The 15,000-nt window shown below is 43.1% G+C and overlaps 2 protein-coding genes across 2 annotated transcripts in view; both read left to right on the top strand.

Annotated features, from left to right (window-relative positions):
* Nucleotides 1-3,281: 3,281 nt before the first annotated feature.
* LOC132858776 (scavenger receptor cysteine-rich type 1 protein M130-like) overlaps nucleotides 3,282-15,000 on the top strand; it is a 103,787-nt gene continuing 92,068 nt past the window's right edge. The window contains exons 1-2 of the mRNA XM_060889234.1: nucleotides 3,282-3,530; nucleotides 3,871-4,179. Coding sequence (XP_060745217.1) covers nucleotides 3,401-3,530; nucleotides 3,871-4,179 — 439 coding nt within the window. The 5' untranslated portion in view covers nucleotides 3,282-3,400. The remainder of the gene's footprint in view (nucleotides 3,531-3,870; nucleotides 4,180-15,000) is intronic.
* On the top strand, nucleotides 9,198-13,760 carry LOC132858798 (antigen WC1.1-like). The gene is made up of 11 exons (XM_060889263.1): nucleotides 9,198-9,511; nucleotides 9,626-9,940; nucleotides 10,025-10,373; nucleotides 10,581-10,888; nucleotides 11,113-11,424; nucleotides 11,538-11,603; nucleotides 11,779-12,078; nucleotides 12,290-12,340; nucleotides 12,464-12,601; nucleotides 12,735-12,827; nucleotides 13,729-13,760. The coding sequence occupies exons 1-11, from the start codon at nucleotides 9,202-9,204 to the stop codon at nucleotides 13,743-13,745; spliced, it is 2,259 nt and encodes a 752-aa protein (XP_060745246.1). The 5' UTR covers nucleotides 9,198-9,201; the 3' UTR covers nucleotides 13,746-13,760.

The raw sequence follows: 15,000 nt of genomic DNA, 5'->3' as shown, positions 1-15,000 counted from the left end.
GGGGTTGTTTACCATGTTGCTATGACAACCAGGCTTCTAGAATCAGAAGAATCTCTGATTCTAGAACTGTGTTCGGACTGTGATGTCACACAGGATAATGAAGATTGACAGGAGATGTCCAATGCTAGGGATCTGAAAAGATAGATAGTGGAGCAAAGAGAGAGAGAGAGAGAACAAGAACAAACAATCGCTGCGGTTTTTGAACTGTGACCTCAGTTTGACCTCTTTCACATGTGTCCCAGGTTTGGTGTTGATAGCTCATTTAGTTCTTGAGTTATTGACATTTTAGTAAAACTGGCTCCTCACAGTCCGAACGTTTTGGGGCCCCTTAAGGACCCTGAATCAAAATTTCGACTTTTTTTCAAAGATTATTGACATTGAGACTCCAGAGAATATTACTGCACTGGATTGGTCTCGACCAGGCGAAAAACCTAGGACTAGTTTGCAAAAGTAGGTTTGGGACAAAATATCAGAGATATACGTTTTTTAAGTCATGAGCCAAGGATTCCAATGATATAAAGCACTTGAGATTTGGACATACGGTTTAGGGGTTAGGGGACAAACGCGTTGAGGGGCGCTGAAGTGCCCCAGATTGTCCGATTCCGCTGAGACCTTGGCCCTGAGTAACTGTGACCAGTACTACCATCTGACCAAGTTTGAGCTCTCTAGGCCTTACGGTTTGGGCTGCACGATCGTTTCTAGGGTGGAATAATAATAATAATAATAATAATAATAATAATAATAATAATAATAACAATAATAATAATAAAAATCCTAACAAAAACAATAAGAAATAAGAAACTAATAAGAAACTAATAACTAATAAGAAAACTAACGATAACAATAGGTGTCTACGCCCCTTCGCGGCTTGACCCCTAATAATTAAAGCTGCAAGCAGCATTTCCCGGGTTCAAGCGCTTAAGGCCTTTGGATTGACATGACAATATATGTCATGTCATGCTACATATGTCATGCTACAGAGGGTGCCACAATATATGTCATGTGAAGTACTCACCCGTCCAGTTTTCCCTAAAATAAATAGTCATATCCATTAGAGATGAGCTGGATACTTGGCTGAAACGAGTATACGGTACGGATAAAGCACTTCTGCCGAGTACGAGTATCATACGAGTAATACGAGTCAACATCTGTGCTCAGATTGTATGAAAATCATCATTGTGAGCAGAGCGAGACACAGCAACACAATACATCTGTATGTATTGTGTTGCTGTGTCTCGCTCTGCTCACTCACAGTCACACACAGAACAGCTCTCTGTCTCTCCCTCAGTCGACTCGCATTGCGTCTCTGCCTGTCAGAGATTTTTTTTCTTTTTTAAACCTTCTACTGTCTCTAACCAGTAACCAGACACTGAGTGTCTGACAAGTTTTTGCTGTATTTCATAAAAACATAAAGGTAGTAAGCTAGTGTTATAAATATTACAAATTAATTATTACCGGTTAAAGCCCCGCCCATTTCAAGACAAGCCCTGCCTACTTCCGGGTTAGGCCCCACCCACTCCGAGTTCTCAGAATCCAATCAGAATCAGAATCTTTGCCTTACGAGTCAGCACAAAATTGGGTTTTTGGACTGTTTTTTTTAAAAATGGCTGTTTTTAGTGATTTTTCCGTTATAGCACCACCAAAAGGCCAATCGCCGCGGTTTTTGAACTGTGACCTCAGTTTGACCTCTTTCACATGGCTCCCAGGTTTGGTGTTGATAGCTCATTTAGTTCTTGAGTTATTGACATTTTAGTAAAACTGTCTCCTCACAGTCCGAACGTTTTGGGGCCCCTTAAGGACCCTGAATCAAAATTTTGACTTTTTTTTGAAAATTATTGACATTGACACTCGAGAGAATATTACTGCACTGGATTGGTCTCGATCAGGCGAAAAACCTAGGACTAGTTAGCAAAAGTAGGTTTCGGACAAAATGCACTATAGCGAAAAAATTTAATGGCAGAGATGAAATTGGAGATATATGTTTTTTAAGTCATGAGGGAAGGATTCCAGTGATATAAAGCACTTGAGATTTGGACATAGGGTTTAGGGGTTATGGGGACAAACGCGTTGAGGGGTGCAGAAGCGCCCCAAATTGTCCGATTCTGCTGAGACCTTGGCCCTGAGTAACTGTAACCAGTACTACCATCTGACCAAGTTTGAGCTCTCTAGGCCTTATGGTTTGGGCTGCACAATCGTTTCTAGGGCAGAATAATAAAAATAATAATAATAATAATAATAATAATAATAATAATAATCCTAACAAAAACAATAGGTTTCCAGCGCTTCGCGCTTGAACCCTAATAATAATAATAATAATAATAAAAATCCTAACAAAAACAATAGGTTTCCAGTGCTTCGCGCTTGAACCCTAATAATAAAAATCCTAACAAAAACAATAGGGTTCCAGCGCTTCACGCTTGAACCCTAATAATAATAATAATAAAAATCGTAACAAAAACAATAGGTTTCCAGCGTTTCGCGCTTGAACCCTAATAATAAAAATCCTAACAAAAACAATAGGTTTCCAGCGCTTCGCGCTTGAACCCTAATAATAAAAATCCTAACAAAAACAATAGGTTTCCAGCGCTTCACGCTTGAACCCTAATAATCCAGCAGTTTCCTAACAGCGCCCTCAGCAGGTCAGTTAAGAGAACAAACACATTTCACTAAACAGAGGTGTGTGTGTGTGTGTGTGTGTAGAAGGGATGTGTAACTGATGTAGTTACAGTGTGTTTATCAGTGTGTGTATCTGCTCTGTGCAGCTGTCAGGCATTAATGCTGTACGACAGCCGAGTGTTTCCTCTCTCTGACATCAGTGTGTGATGTGGTCGACTCTCATCAGAGACAGGAGGTGGAGCTCTGTTCATCAGTCACACACCACAGAGACAGGAGGTGGAGCTCTGTTCATCAGTCACACACCACAGAGACAGGAGGTGGAGCTCTGTTCATCAGTCACACACCTCAGAGACAGGAGGTGGAGCTCTGTTCATCAGTCACACACCTCAGAGACAGGAGGTGGAGCTCTGTTCATCAGTCACACACCTCAGAGACAGGAGGTGGAGCTCTGTTCATCAGTCACACACCACAGAGACAGGAGGTGGAGCTCTGTTCATCAGTCACACACCTCAGAGACAGGAGGTGGAGCTCTGTTCATCAGTCACACACCACAGAGACAGGAGGCGGAGCTCTGTTCATCAGTCACACACCTCAGAGACAGGAGGTGGAGCTCTGTTCATCAGCTCTGACGTTATTTTGATATATATGGAGAAAGTGAAAGATGCCTCATCTGATTTGTTATTGAGGCTGTGTGATGATTTCCTCTCGTCTTTCTAATAAGGTAACAGTGAGTGTGATTGGCGGCCGTCTCTCTCCCTCTGTCTGTCTCTCTGTAGGGGGCTGAATGAGGGGATACACTTCTCTCAGTCTCTCTGGGCGAGTGGAGGTGAACACATCGTGTACAGCGAGGAGGGAGATGGAAATCTGTCTGACTTTAATTCTTCTTTCATCCACACTCACACTCACAGCAGCTGGTAAGTTCACACTGATTATTCACAGGAAAACATCACACACTTCTCACTTTAACAGTAGGGACCAGTTTTAATCATGACATGAAGAAAGTTTCCTGGAGTGATTGTAACTTTATAAACAGTGAAAGTGTTTTATCTTTATAGAATATAAAAAGCTGTACATGAGAGTACACACATCATCCTCAGGGTTTGTTCTGAGGCCTCACTTATAAAATCAGCTCCAGATCAATGTTTAGACATGATTTATTGTGAGTAAAAAAAGTAAGTGTGTGTGTGTATGTGTATGTGTGTGAGAGAGAGAGAGAGAGAGAGAGAGAGAGGTTTTTTATTTATACTCTCTCAGACAGTGTGAGGTTGGTGAATGGTGGAAGTCGCTGTGCTGGGAGAGTGGAGGTTCTTCATGATGATCAGTGGGGAACAGTGTGTCATAATGCCTTTGATATGAGAGAAGCAGCAGTGGTGTGTAGAGAGCTGCGCTGTGGGGAGGCTGTAAATGTGCGGTATTTTGCTCAATTTGGACAAGGATCAGGAAAGGTCTGGCTACAAGATGTGGACTGCAGAGGATCAGAGTCGACACTGAAGGACTGTGGGTCACTTGGGTGGGGAAAAAGTGTCTGTGATCATATTGGAGATGTTGGAGTCACCTGCTCAGGTAAACAGGTTTTAATTGTAAGATTTAAATAATTTCCTAAAAATATCTTCAAAAAAATTCTATGTTTAACTTCTAAAATAAACATTTAACAGACTGCACCATCAGCATCTTGTGTAAAGTTCAATTTGATGAATAGTGTCTCTGGTTTAAAAGTGTCTCTGGTTTTTATAGTCTGGTTTAAAATCAGCTTTAGAGGAACATTTTATAATAATAATAATAATAATAATAATAATAATAATAATAATAATAATAATAATAATAATAATAAAAGGTCCCTTTTAACTGATTTTAATTGTTTTTTATTTAGTTCTTTATTTGTTTTTAGTTACACTATAAGTTCATGGGTTATTCCTGCTTATAGTAATAGATTATTAATAAAGGTTGTTAAACTTCTCTTGTATACCAACTTCTGCCTATAAAATTTACACTTTAATTTGATTTAACTGAACCAACAGAGAGCTCGGATTATTACTGGTCAATTTATCCTTCAAACTCTGGCCATGTTTTCTTTGCAGGACGAAACAATTAACACAATGTGAATATTAAACCAATGATTTTTTTTTATTCAAATCAAAATATTTTTTTAAAAGCATCTTAAAATACATTATATTTAGTTACATTTACAGCATTTGGCAGTACAAACATACAATAAACAGGGTAGAAAGTGCTAGTTCATGTATTTCATGAAGAAAATAGCCAGTTACGAAGCTGTCCGAACCCATAGGGGACTTTCATTCCACCACTTGGTTGCCAGAACAGAAAAGAGTCTTGTTGAGTACTTACTGTACCTCATACCCTGAGAGATGGTGGGACCAGTCGAGCAATACTGGTAGCTCTGAGTGTGTGAGGTGCAGTGTGAGGAGTGATGAGGGCTTTGAGATAAGAAGGTTTGAGATAAGAGTTTCATGTTTTGAATCTGATGCATGCAGCTACCGGAAGCCAGTGGAGGGAGTGCAGCAACGGGGTGGTATGTGAGAACTTACAAAGACCATCAAAGTATGGCCAGCAGGGGCACAATCTGTACTTCAAGAATTTTTTAACATACTGACTGGAATATGTTTGCCTCTCAGGATACTTGTGGCTCTAACATGGACATTGATAGTTACACGTCCTCTGTGTTGGATTATATCATCACCACCATTGAAAGTGTAACAACCCAGAAACAGATCACCACGTGGCTCTATCAGAAGCCATAGATGAACAAGGATGTACGGTTCCTGCTGCAGGCCAATAACACTGCCTTCAGATCAGGTTATGCACAGGCCTACACCACATCCAGAGCAAACCTGAGGAGGGGGCATCAAAAGACGTCTCATTGTTCAACGAGCTAAATTAAATTTTATGCTTGCTTCAACAGTAACCACAAAGAGACTGCCACTAAAACTAGACCCTCTGAAACCCTCCAGCTCCTCACACTCACATGCTCCGACATCTATGCTTCACTGGGCAAGATCAACTGGCTGCCGGACCAGATGGCATTCTTGGGCATGTACTCAGAGCATGTGCAGAACAGCTTGCTGGAGTTTTTATAGACATCTTCAACCTGACCCTTGCCCTAGTGACTGTGCCAACGTGCTTAAAATCAACCTCCAATTGTCCCAGTGCCTAAACACTTAAATTACCGGTGCAATAGGAGTAATCTCCTCGTCCCCTCACTCTTTGCTCACACATCTGGACAATATCAACACATATGCATAAATGCTTTTTGTGGACTTTAGCTCAGCATTTAATACTGTCATCCCTTCCAAGTTAATCAGCAAAGTTGGGGCTCTTGGCATTAACACTTCTCTATGTCACTGGATTATGGACTTTCTCACCAACAGACCCCAACATGTCAGGTCAGGCCACATCCGTTCTCCCACCATCACCCTTAACACAGGTGTACCACAGGGCTGTGTGCTGAGCCCATTTCTCTATTCCCGCTTTACTCACGACTGCAGGCCTTTGCATGGATCTAATTCCATAATTAAGTTTGCTGATGACCCCATAGTGTTTGGCCTCATCACCAACAACGTGAGACAGCCAACAGGAAAGAGGTACAGCATCTGGCTGCATGGTGTTCTGACAACAACTTGCTCCTTAGCACCAGAAAAACAAAGGAGCTCATCCTGGACTTCAGACGGGAGAGAAGAGGCCTGCATGCCCTCATCCACATCAACAAGTTGCCAGTTGAACTTGCCTCCAGCTTAAAGTTCCTGATCCCAAACTGCATTTCATTGCCTTGTACTTGTACGTGCATAATGACAATAAAGGTTAATCTAATCTAATCTAGGGTTAGGGTTGTTTATGCTGTTACCATGTCTCCATACACTTCTGTACACCCATCTCTCTCTCTCTCTCTCTCTCTCTCTCTCTCTCTCTCTCTCTCTCTCTCTCTTTCTCTCTCTCTCCCCATCCGCTCTCTCTCTCTCTCTCTCTCTCTCTCTCTCTCTCTCTCTCTCTCTCTCTCTCTCTCTCTCTCAGACAGTGTGAGGTTGGTGAATGGTGGAAGTCACTGTTCTGGGAGAGTGGAAGTTCTTCATAATGGACAGTGGGGAACAGTGTGTAGTTCTGCCTGGGATATGAAAGATGCTGCAGTGGTGTGTAGAGAGCTGCACTGTGGGGAGTCTGTAGAGATTAATTATTTTGCTGCGTTTGGAGAAGGAGCAGGAGAAATCTGGATATATGATTTGTACTGTAGAGGATCTGAGTTGACTCTGAACAATTGTAGCTCACAAGAGGGACATTACTGTATTCATAATATGGATTCTGGAGTCACTTGTTCAGGTAAACATCTGTATTTATAAAAAAAATATCTTAACAATTAGTTCAGTCAGGACCACTTTGTCAAATGAAGGTGTATTAAGCGATATGCATACACAGTTAGTGTTGGCGGTATGGTTCTGGTCTGGGCAAATTTTCCCGCGCGCCTTCCGTGCGCATGCATGGACGGATCGGGGAGAGCGGCGGCTGGAGAATCGAAGAGACCCCCAAAACCAACCATATGCCAAAGAGTTCCCCCAACATAACTGATGCGGTAGGCGCTATACCTCCGGCTAGTCGGAGGTCAGGGGAGCGTCACCCTGGGGAGCCGAAAGCGCGTATTGTGATGTGCGAAGGAGGCTGGTGAACGGTCGTGGAAAGAGGGGGGGGCGCAATTTGCCCGTGCAGCGCAATTAATGGGGAAGCGTGCACCCAGAGAATCGGTTGCATGAGAGGTTGATATTCAGGCATACAGGGTGAAATGCAAAGAACTAGGCAGGGACGGAGAAAGAAGGAGAATATGGCAGAGAGAGAGGGAGAGAGAGAAAGAGAGAGAGAGGGAGAGAGAGAGGGAGAGAGAGAAGGTCATGAAGGCACATCAGGATGACATATCGTGATCAGATGGAGTCCATGACTTTTTGTGCATCTAACATGACCTGGATTCCCGGACGCACGTAACGCTCGAATGTTGCAGAAGACCATCAGCCCAGACGTTTTAATGTAGGGATCGTAGTGACCGAGGCTGCCATTGTAGCTGCTCCGATGTGGAAGGAGTGAGATGTGTAGAGCTCGAGAGAGGCCGCAGGATTGGCATGCGTAGCGTAGACGGGCGGCGAACCAGGATCTCGTCAGGGCTTTTCTCTCCTCGGTTATGAATAGCGGTTCGTCGCGGAGTGCGTGAGGGCGAAAACCCAGATACCAAGACATGGAATAAAAAGGGCAAAAATCAGTATTAGTGCGAGCAATAATTAATGGAATGCCTTTAGAATCTCTTTCAGAGTTTGAGTGTTTTAGAAAAATAGAAAAGTAATGTTCGTCAAGGGTGATATCGAATACCGTGAGGTCGTAGGAGGCATCAAAATTATTGGTGCCTGAGGTGAATTCGCTGACCCTGAGGAACCCATAGAAAGTGCAGAGAAAGACAGCTTCCAAGAGTGAATCCACGTAGGGGCTAAAGCACCCCTGCCTCAGTTTAGTGACCAGTTTTTTAACTAGTGGAAGAGTGAGAGGGAGTCGTTTGTCTTTGCCTTTTGGTGTTTCTTTTCTGATGCCATCAAGGAGCGGCGGATGGATGGATGCCCCAGCAGACTGCAGACGGATGGGTCCAGGCATCTTGGATGCCTGAAACTTGACTTTTTATGGAGGATGGTTGCATTTTTTTTTTTGCTAAGAAACAATGCATGATAAAAGCGCTCATGATTGCAATGTTAAATGGCAAGACGGGGACTGAAAAATAAGCACTGAAACTAGAGAAGTGAGTCCAAGCGGAGTCGTACATTTTTTAATGTGGATTTAGCTATACTTGATCTCATGTACAGTGAAGCTGCGGAAAGGTAAGACTGCAGAGTAGAGCTTAGTCGAGGATGGTCAGGGCAAATGCTGGGCAAGGCAGGCTCAAAGGAGAAGCATCTGGGCACAGTCAGCTATAGTATTATCGAGGCCAGGTATGTGAGCTGCGCGCAGCGTGAAGCTACTAGTAATGCATGTCCATGTAAGGCACCTTAGAAACTTATTGATGAAGGGGACTGGGGAGCGCCCTTTGTTAATGATGTGGATGGTTGCTTCGTTATCGCAATAGATGAGGATTTGTTTCCTGGACCACTGGTTACCCCATAGGATGCACGCCACGGCGATAGGGTATAATTCTAACAAAGCGGTGGACAGGACATTAGGGGAAGAGTTGACAATTCATTTGGCCAAGCGCTGGCGAACCACTGGTTATTAAAAAACCCACCAAATACTCTCGAGGGAGTGGCATTAGAAATGCAGCAGCAGAGGTGTGCAAGAGCGGCTCAAGAGAAGGGCATTTAAAGGGGTAATTTAAATTTAGACCGCATTGGGCGCGCCGGAACGGCTGATTAGCAGCTGATGCACTTGACTCCGAGGCCTGCCTGAACTAATGCGAAGCTTGATTTACATTATGATCATGATTATAATTGAACAAATTCATTAATTGTAACATAATGTAGATTTTATTTACATTTTAATGATTGCATTACTACACTGGATAACAGTATTATGCCTTGTTCAAAATTTGCACAAAAAAACAAAGATCACAGAATGCCGAGACTCAGTGCTGGTCCTCACCAGTGCTCTGGGAGAGTGGAGGTGTTTCTTGGAGGTTCCTGGTCCACAGTGTGTGATGCTGACTTTGACCAGCAGGATGCAGAGGTTGTGTGTCGAGAGCTGGACTGTGGGATTCCTGGGAAGGTTCTGGGATCAGCTGCTTTTGGTCGAGGGGAGGGTCAGGTGTGGACAGAGGAGTTTCAGTGTAGAGGAAATGAATCTGAGATTAGCTTCTGTCCATCATCATCTTCACTCAGACACTCAACCTGTTCCCATGACAATGATGTGGGATTAATATGTTCTGGTAAAGTATCATGATGTAACTTCTGTTTAAATAGAAACCACATAGCTGTCAATCAAACTTTAAGGTGCCTGTGTTAATGTTCCTCTTTCACTGAGCTCTTGGCTGTTTGTTCAGGTCACACAGAGGCGCGGCTGGTGAACGGACCGGACTCCTGTTCTGGTCGAGTGGAGCTCCGGTACCTCGGTGTGTGGGGCACAGTTTGTGCTGTAAACTGGGATATGAGAGCTGCAAATGTTCTGTGTGCACAGCTGGATTGTGGGAGTGCTGTGGCTGTGGTGGAGGTGGACTGGTTTGGGGAGGGGAGTAACCACATCTGGGCTGATGTGTTTGATTGTCAGGGGAAGGAGACACACCTATCACAATGTGGCATCTCATCATGGAGTCGAGCTGCATGCTCTCATAAACATGACGCTGGAGTCATCTGTAATGGTGAGATATTAACGTCACATACACCAGGTTACTGAATAAAGTCAGAGTTCATTACAATATTTAAATGACCTTCTTCTGCTTCAGGATCCTCTGTGGCGCTTCATGAGGGGCGAGTGCGGTTGTCTGGAGGGAGCGAGTGTCAGGGGGAGGTGGAGATTTATTTCAGACAGGACTGGAGGAGAGTTCTCCTGGACTCGTGGAGTCTGTCTGAGGCGTCTGTGCTCTGCAGACAGCTGGGCTGTGGCTCCGTGCTGAACTACCGCTCCTCTCCATCCACCACTGAACACAAACACATGTGTGTAACAGGTTTCAGCTGCTCTGGGAGTGAAGAACATCTGAGGAACTGCAGCAGTGCACAAGCTGAACCTGTCAACTGCAGCTCAGGGGAACAGCTCTACATCACCTGTTCAGGTAAACACCCACAAATGAGCAGGTCTGTAGAAAACCAGCACTTTAAAATGTAGTTTAAGAAACAGATCTCTGTCAGTAGGAAAGTAGTTGTTTAGCATATTAATTAAAAATGCAATTATTTTACAGTTCATGGCAACAGAACAAACATTTTCTTTACAAATCTACATCTCTGTTTGTGTGTGTGTGTGTGTGTGTGTGTGTGTGTGTGTGTGTGTAATAAAGATCCAAGCTCCATCAGGCTGGTTGGTTCTGGGGGAGAATGTGCAGGAAGGCTGGAGGTTTTCCACAGCGGCTCGTGGGGGACAGTGTGTGATGACTCGTGGGGTATTGAGGATGTTCAGGTGGTGTGCAGACAGCTGCAGTGTGGAGAGGCCCTCAGTAACCACATACCAGCCTGGTTTGGTCCTGGAACTGGGTCCATATGGCTGAATGAGGTGGAGTGTGAGGGGAACGAGACGTCCCTGTGGAACTGCAGATATCAGCTGTGTGAAGAGGGTGAATGTGGACACCATGAGGACATAGGAGTCGTCTGCTCAGGTACAGTGTGATGACTGACAATAAACCTGTTAGATATGTATATGTTTTATTTCAAAACTGAGGTTCCAAAGTTCCTGAAATTCAACATGATAGTAAGGACTTGTTTGTAAATGTAATCCATCTTAAATATATATTTTTACATAAAGATAATTTTACACATATTTAACTGTGTGGATAAAACAGGACGTTTTCAAATGAAGTGTAAGTCGTCCTTCTCTCACCAGAGTTTAAAGAGATCCGACTCACGGAGGGCTGTGAGGGGAATCTGGAAGTGTTCTACAATGGAACCTGGGGTAATGTGTGTCACAATCAGATGGATGATGAGCTAGAAACAGCAAATATGGTGTGTCGAGAGCTGAACTGTGGAAGACGTGGCAGTCTGTCAAACACTGAAGCACGAGTAAAATCTGCTCCTAACTGGCTGGATCATGTGAAATGTAGGAAACATGACTCTAATCTGTTGCAGTGTCCATCTTCACCCTGGGGACAGAACAAATGTGATAATCATAATGAAGTGGTTCATATTACCTGCACAGGTAAGAGGACTCTCTCTCTATACTAGTTTATACAATGCTGTAGAATTTGTGTAAATATTTAATATAAAATAAGAATGAGAGAAAAGTCTGTTTTGTGTGTTTTATTACTGTAGAAGATGGAACGTCTCTACGTTCTCAAGGGACATGCTCGTCATTTCCTCTTCAGAAATACTGCTCAAGTAAGGACAATTAAATCTGTCCCTTTAGTCACAGTTACTGTTTTCACCCAGAAGATCATCGTTTTTATAATAAATAATGATAAAATTTTCAAGATTTTATGTTAAATTAACTTTAATCACCATCTTTTGACTAACCACAATGCAGCATTCAGTGTGTGTGATGTGTGTGATGTAGAACACTGGTCTCTCAGGCTGAGTGGAGGAAAGGGAAGCTGCTCTGGGAGGTTGGAGGTGTATCATAACTCTAAGCTGGGCTCCGTTTGTGATGATCAGTGGAACATCATGAACGCTCAGGTGGTGTGCAGACAGCTGGGCTGTGGGTTGGCGTTGAGTGCTGATGATCGGTTTGGTTCTGGTGAAGGGACTTTCTGGCTGAACAGAGTGAAGTGTCGAGGGGATGAGATTCACCTGTGGGACTGTCATCATTCCCTGAAGAATCACACTGACTGCTCTCCTGCTGGAGTCACCTGTGCAGGTCAGAGGGGTGTGCTAACTTTTCAGCTTTCTGTCTCAGTGATAAGATTACTAAGTAACTAAGTTACTTGATAACTTTTATTTAGAATCTTAGATGTTTGATTGAAATCTCAGACCCTGAACTGTAAACACTGATCAGCATGTCATAAACCTTATTGAGTAACAGTTTATTTTTATTGTGAGACAAAGAGTTTTTCTTTCTGTGAATACAGACATATCCACTGTGTCCACTGCTACACCCACCACCACCACCATCAAATCAGGTGTGTATGTGTTTAATATAATATTTATTACTGTTTATTAAGCTCTAAATATTTCTGATCACAGCTTTGTATCAAGATCCTCTTCTGTGTTTTTGACCTGTGTTTTTGACCATTTGACCTCAGTAAGAACCGATCTAAACCCTGTGTCACCTGGACCTCCATCCTCCCCTCCACTGGTTCTCTATGTGTTGGGAACGCTGCTCTTCCTGGCCTTAGTGCTTCTGCTGGTACTGTTTTACCAGAACAGAGTGCTCAGGAGAGGTACCACACTTTCACACATTTTATTATTATATTATTTAAAATCTCGTTCTCATATTATCATTCATACTGTAAATACATTTTAACATTTTATTATAGAGTAATTATTATTATTATTATTATTCCCCACTCCCAGTTGTCTCTAGGACGATGCGTAAGTCTGAGCCTGAGGCAGTCTATGAGGAGATCAACCACAGACACATGGCTAGAAGAAGCTTCACACAAAGAGGTGAGTGATATGTGGACTGTTCTACATCACACTTATTGTATTCTATTTAAACTTCTAGCTGAAATTCACTGCATAAAAATGATCAAATCACTCCATACAAAATACACACCTCAATGTAAACTCAGTGATTAGAGCAATATTTTCCCCCAAATCCAGTGTGATTTATTTCTTTATGACAAATAAATAAAAATAAGCTCAATGTGTGTGAGAGGAAATGTGCAGTTAGAGTGTATGTGGTGTAGAGACAGGATTCTGCTGATAAACATCTATTAAAGCTTCTGTTTTAGTGCAGGTGTGTGTGTGTGTGTGTGTGTGTGTGTGTGTGTGTGTGTGTGTGTAATGTTCTGTACAGATGCACCTCCTCTCTCCCTGTGTGTGATTTATGATAAATAACTAAAAATAAAAATTTGGTGTATGTGTATTTTAGTTGATGGATGTCAGGAAAAATGAGTCCCAGTAAACCATGATGGTCACTGGGTGTCCTGATAAAGACTTAAATCTGTGTGATTCCTGAATTGGTGCATGATTCTGAATATGTGTGTAGAAATTGAGTGTGTGTGTATGCATGCATGTTACTGCTTTTCTGCAATAATAATTACCTAAATGTGTTGGTGGAAACAGATAAGAGTTCAAGTGGGGTAGTTTTTTAAGGGGGGGGTGTGTATGTGTGTCTGTTTTCCTGTACAGGTGCATCCTCTCTTTCTCTGTATGTGTGTGTGTTTTCACATTTTCACATTCATGATTAATAAATAAAATTGTGGTTTTCTATACTTAAGCATATAAGTATGTTTCTCTCTACCATGTCTGTGAGTGAATTGGACGTATATTTCAGAATGTGTGGTTTTGTGGCTTAATACCATTACAGTCAAGAACCATTAACCCCTGCCACTCATGTCCTCAGCCTTTGAAATTCTCTAGGGAGCCACTATTTTCACAAAGCTGGACCTGAGGAACGCCTACCATCTTGTCCGCATCAGCGAGGGAGATGAGGGGAAAGCGACATTCAACACTACCTCTGGTCACTACGAGTACCTGATTATGCCACTCCTCAATGACGTTCTCATGGACATGGTTAACCAGTATGTCTTTGTCTACCTCAACGACACATTAATCTTTTTCTGCTCCCTGAAGTAACATGTCAACCATGTTCCAGCGCCTGCTCCAGAACCATCTATACAGTACATGAAGGCTAAGAACTGTGAGATCCATGTCTACAGAACTTCCTTCCTGGGATTCATTCTATCGGCCGTTAGCACACAGATGGACCCCGATCGGATAAAGGCAGTGAAGGACAGGCCACGTCCCGAGTCCCTCAAACAACTCCAGCAATTTCTGGAATTTGCCAATTTCTATCAGAAGTGCATCCGGGCCTATAGTGTCATTTCCGCCCCCTTACATCAGCTCACCTCCACCCTGTGAACCTTTGTCTGGAACTGTTTAGCTCTGCTCTGATCCTGACCCTGCTGGACCCTGCCTGCCAGTTTATTGTGGAGGTGAATGCTTCTGACCTGGGAATTGGGGCCATGCTATCCATTTACATTTACATTTACAGCATTTGGCAGACGCCCTTATCCAGAGTAACGCACATAAGTGCTTAAATCTCTAACATTGAAAACATTAATGCTGGCTCTCTAAGTTACATACTTAAGATACCATGAGTTTAAAACATTTGTTCAAAGTTACAATGAAAAAGTGTCAAAGGTGTTTTTTTTTTTTTTTTTTTTTTCAAATGCAAAAGATAGGGAAAGAAGTGCTAGTTGACGTGTTTCCTGAATAAGTACTGTAGGTCTTCAACCGCCGCTTGAAAATAGCCAGTGACTCAGCTTTCCGGACCTCTAGGGGAAGTTCATTCCACCACCTTGGTGCCAGAACAGAGAAGAGTCTTGTAGTATACTTGCCTCTTACCCTGAGAGATGGTGGAACCAGTCGAGCAGTGCTGGTAGATCGGAGGGTGCGGGGTGCAGTGCGAGGAGTGATGAGGGCTTTGAGGTAAGAGGGAGCTGGTCCATTTTTGGCTTTGTAGGCCAGCATCAGTGTTTTGAACCTCATGTGTGCAGCTACCGGAAGCCGCTATCCCAGCAATACCCCAAAAACAGCAATGGAAAAACAAAGCACTCCATCCCTGCGCTTTCTACTCATAGCATCTCAGCCCCACTGAGCAGAACAATTCTGT

The sequence above is a fragment of the Tachysurus vachellii genome, chromosome 16 (genome assembly GCF_030014155.1).
Source record: "Tachysurus vachellii isolate PV-2020 chromosome 16, HZAU_Pvac_v1, whole genome shotgun sequence".
NCBI classification, from domain to species: domain Eukaryota; kingdom Metazoa; phylum Chordata; class Actinopteri; order Siluriformes; family Bagridae; genus Tachysurus; species Tachysurus vachellii.
This window is presented reverse-complemented; position numbering and strand designations above follow the sequence as displayed.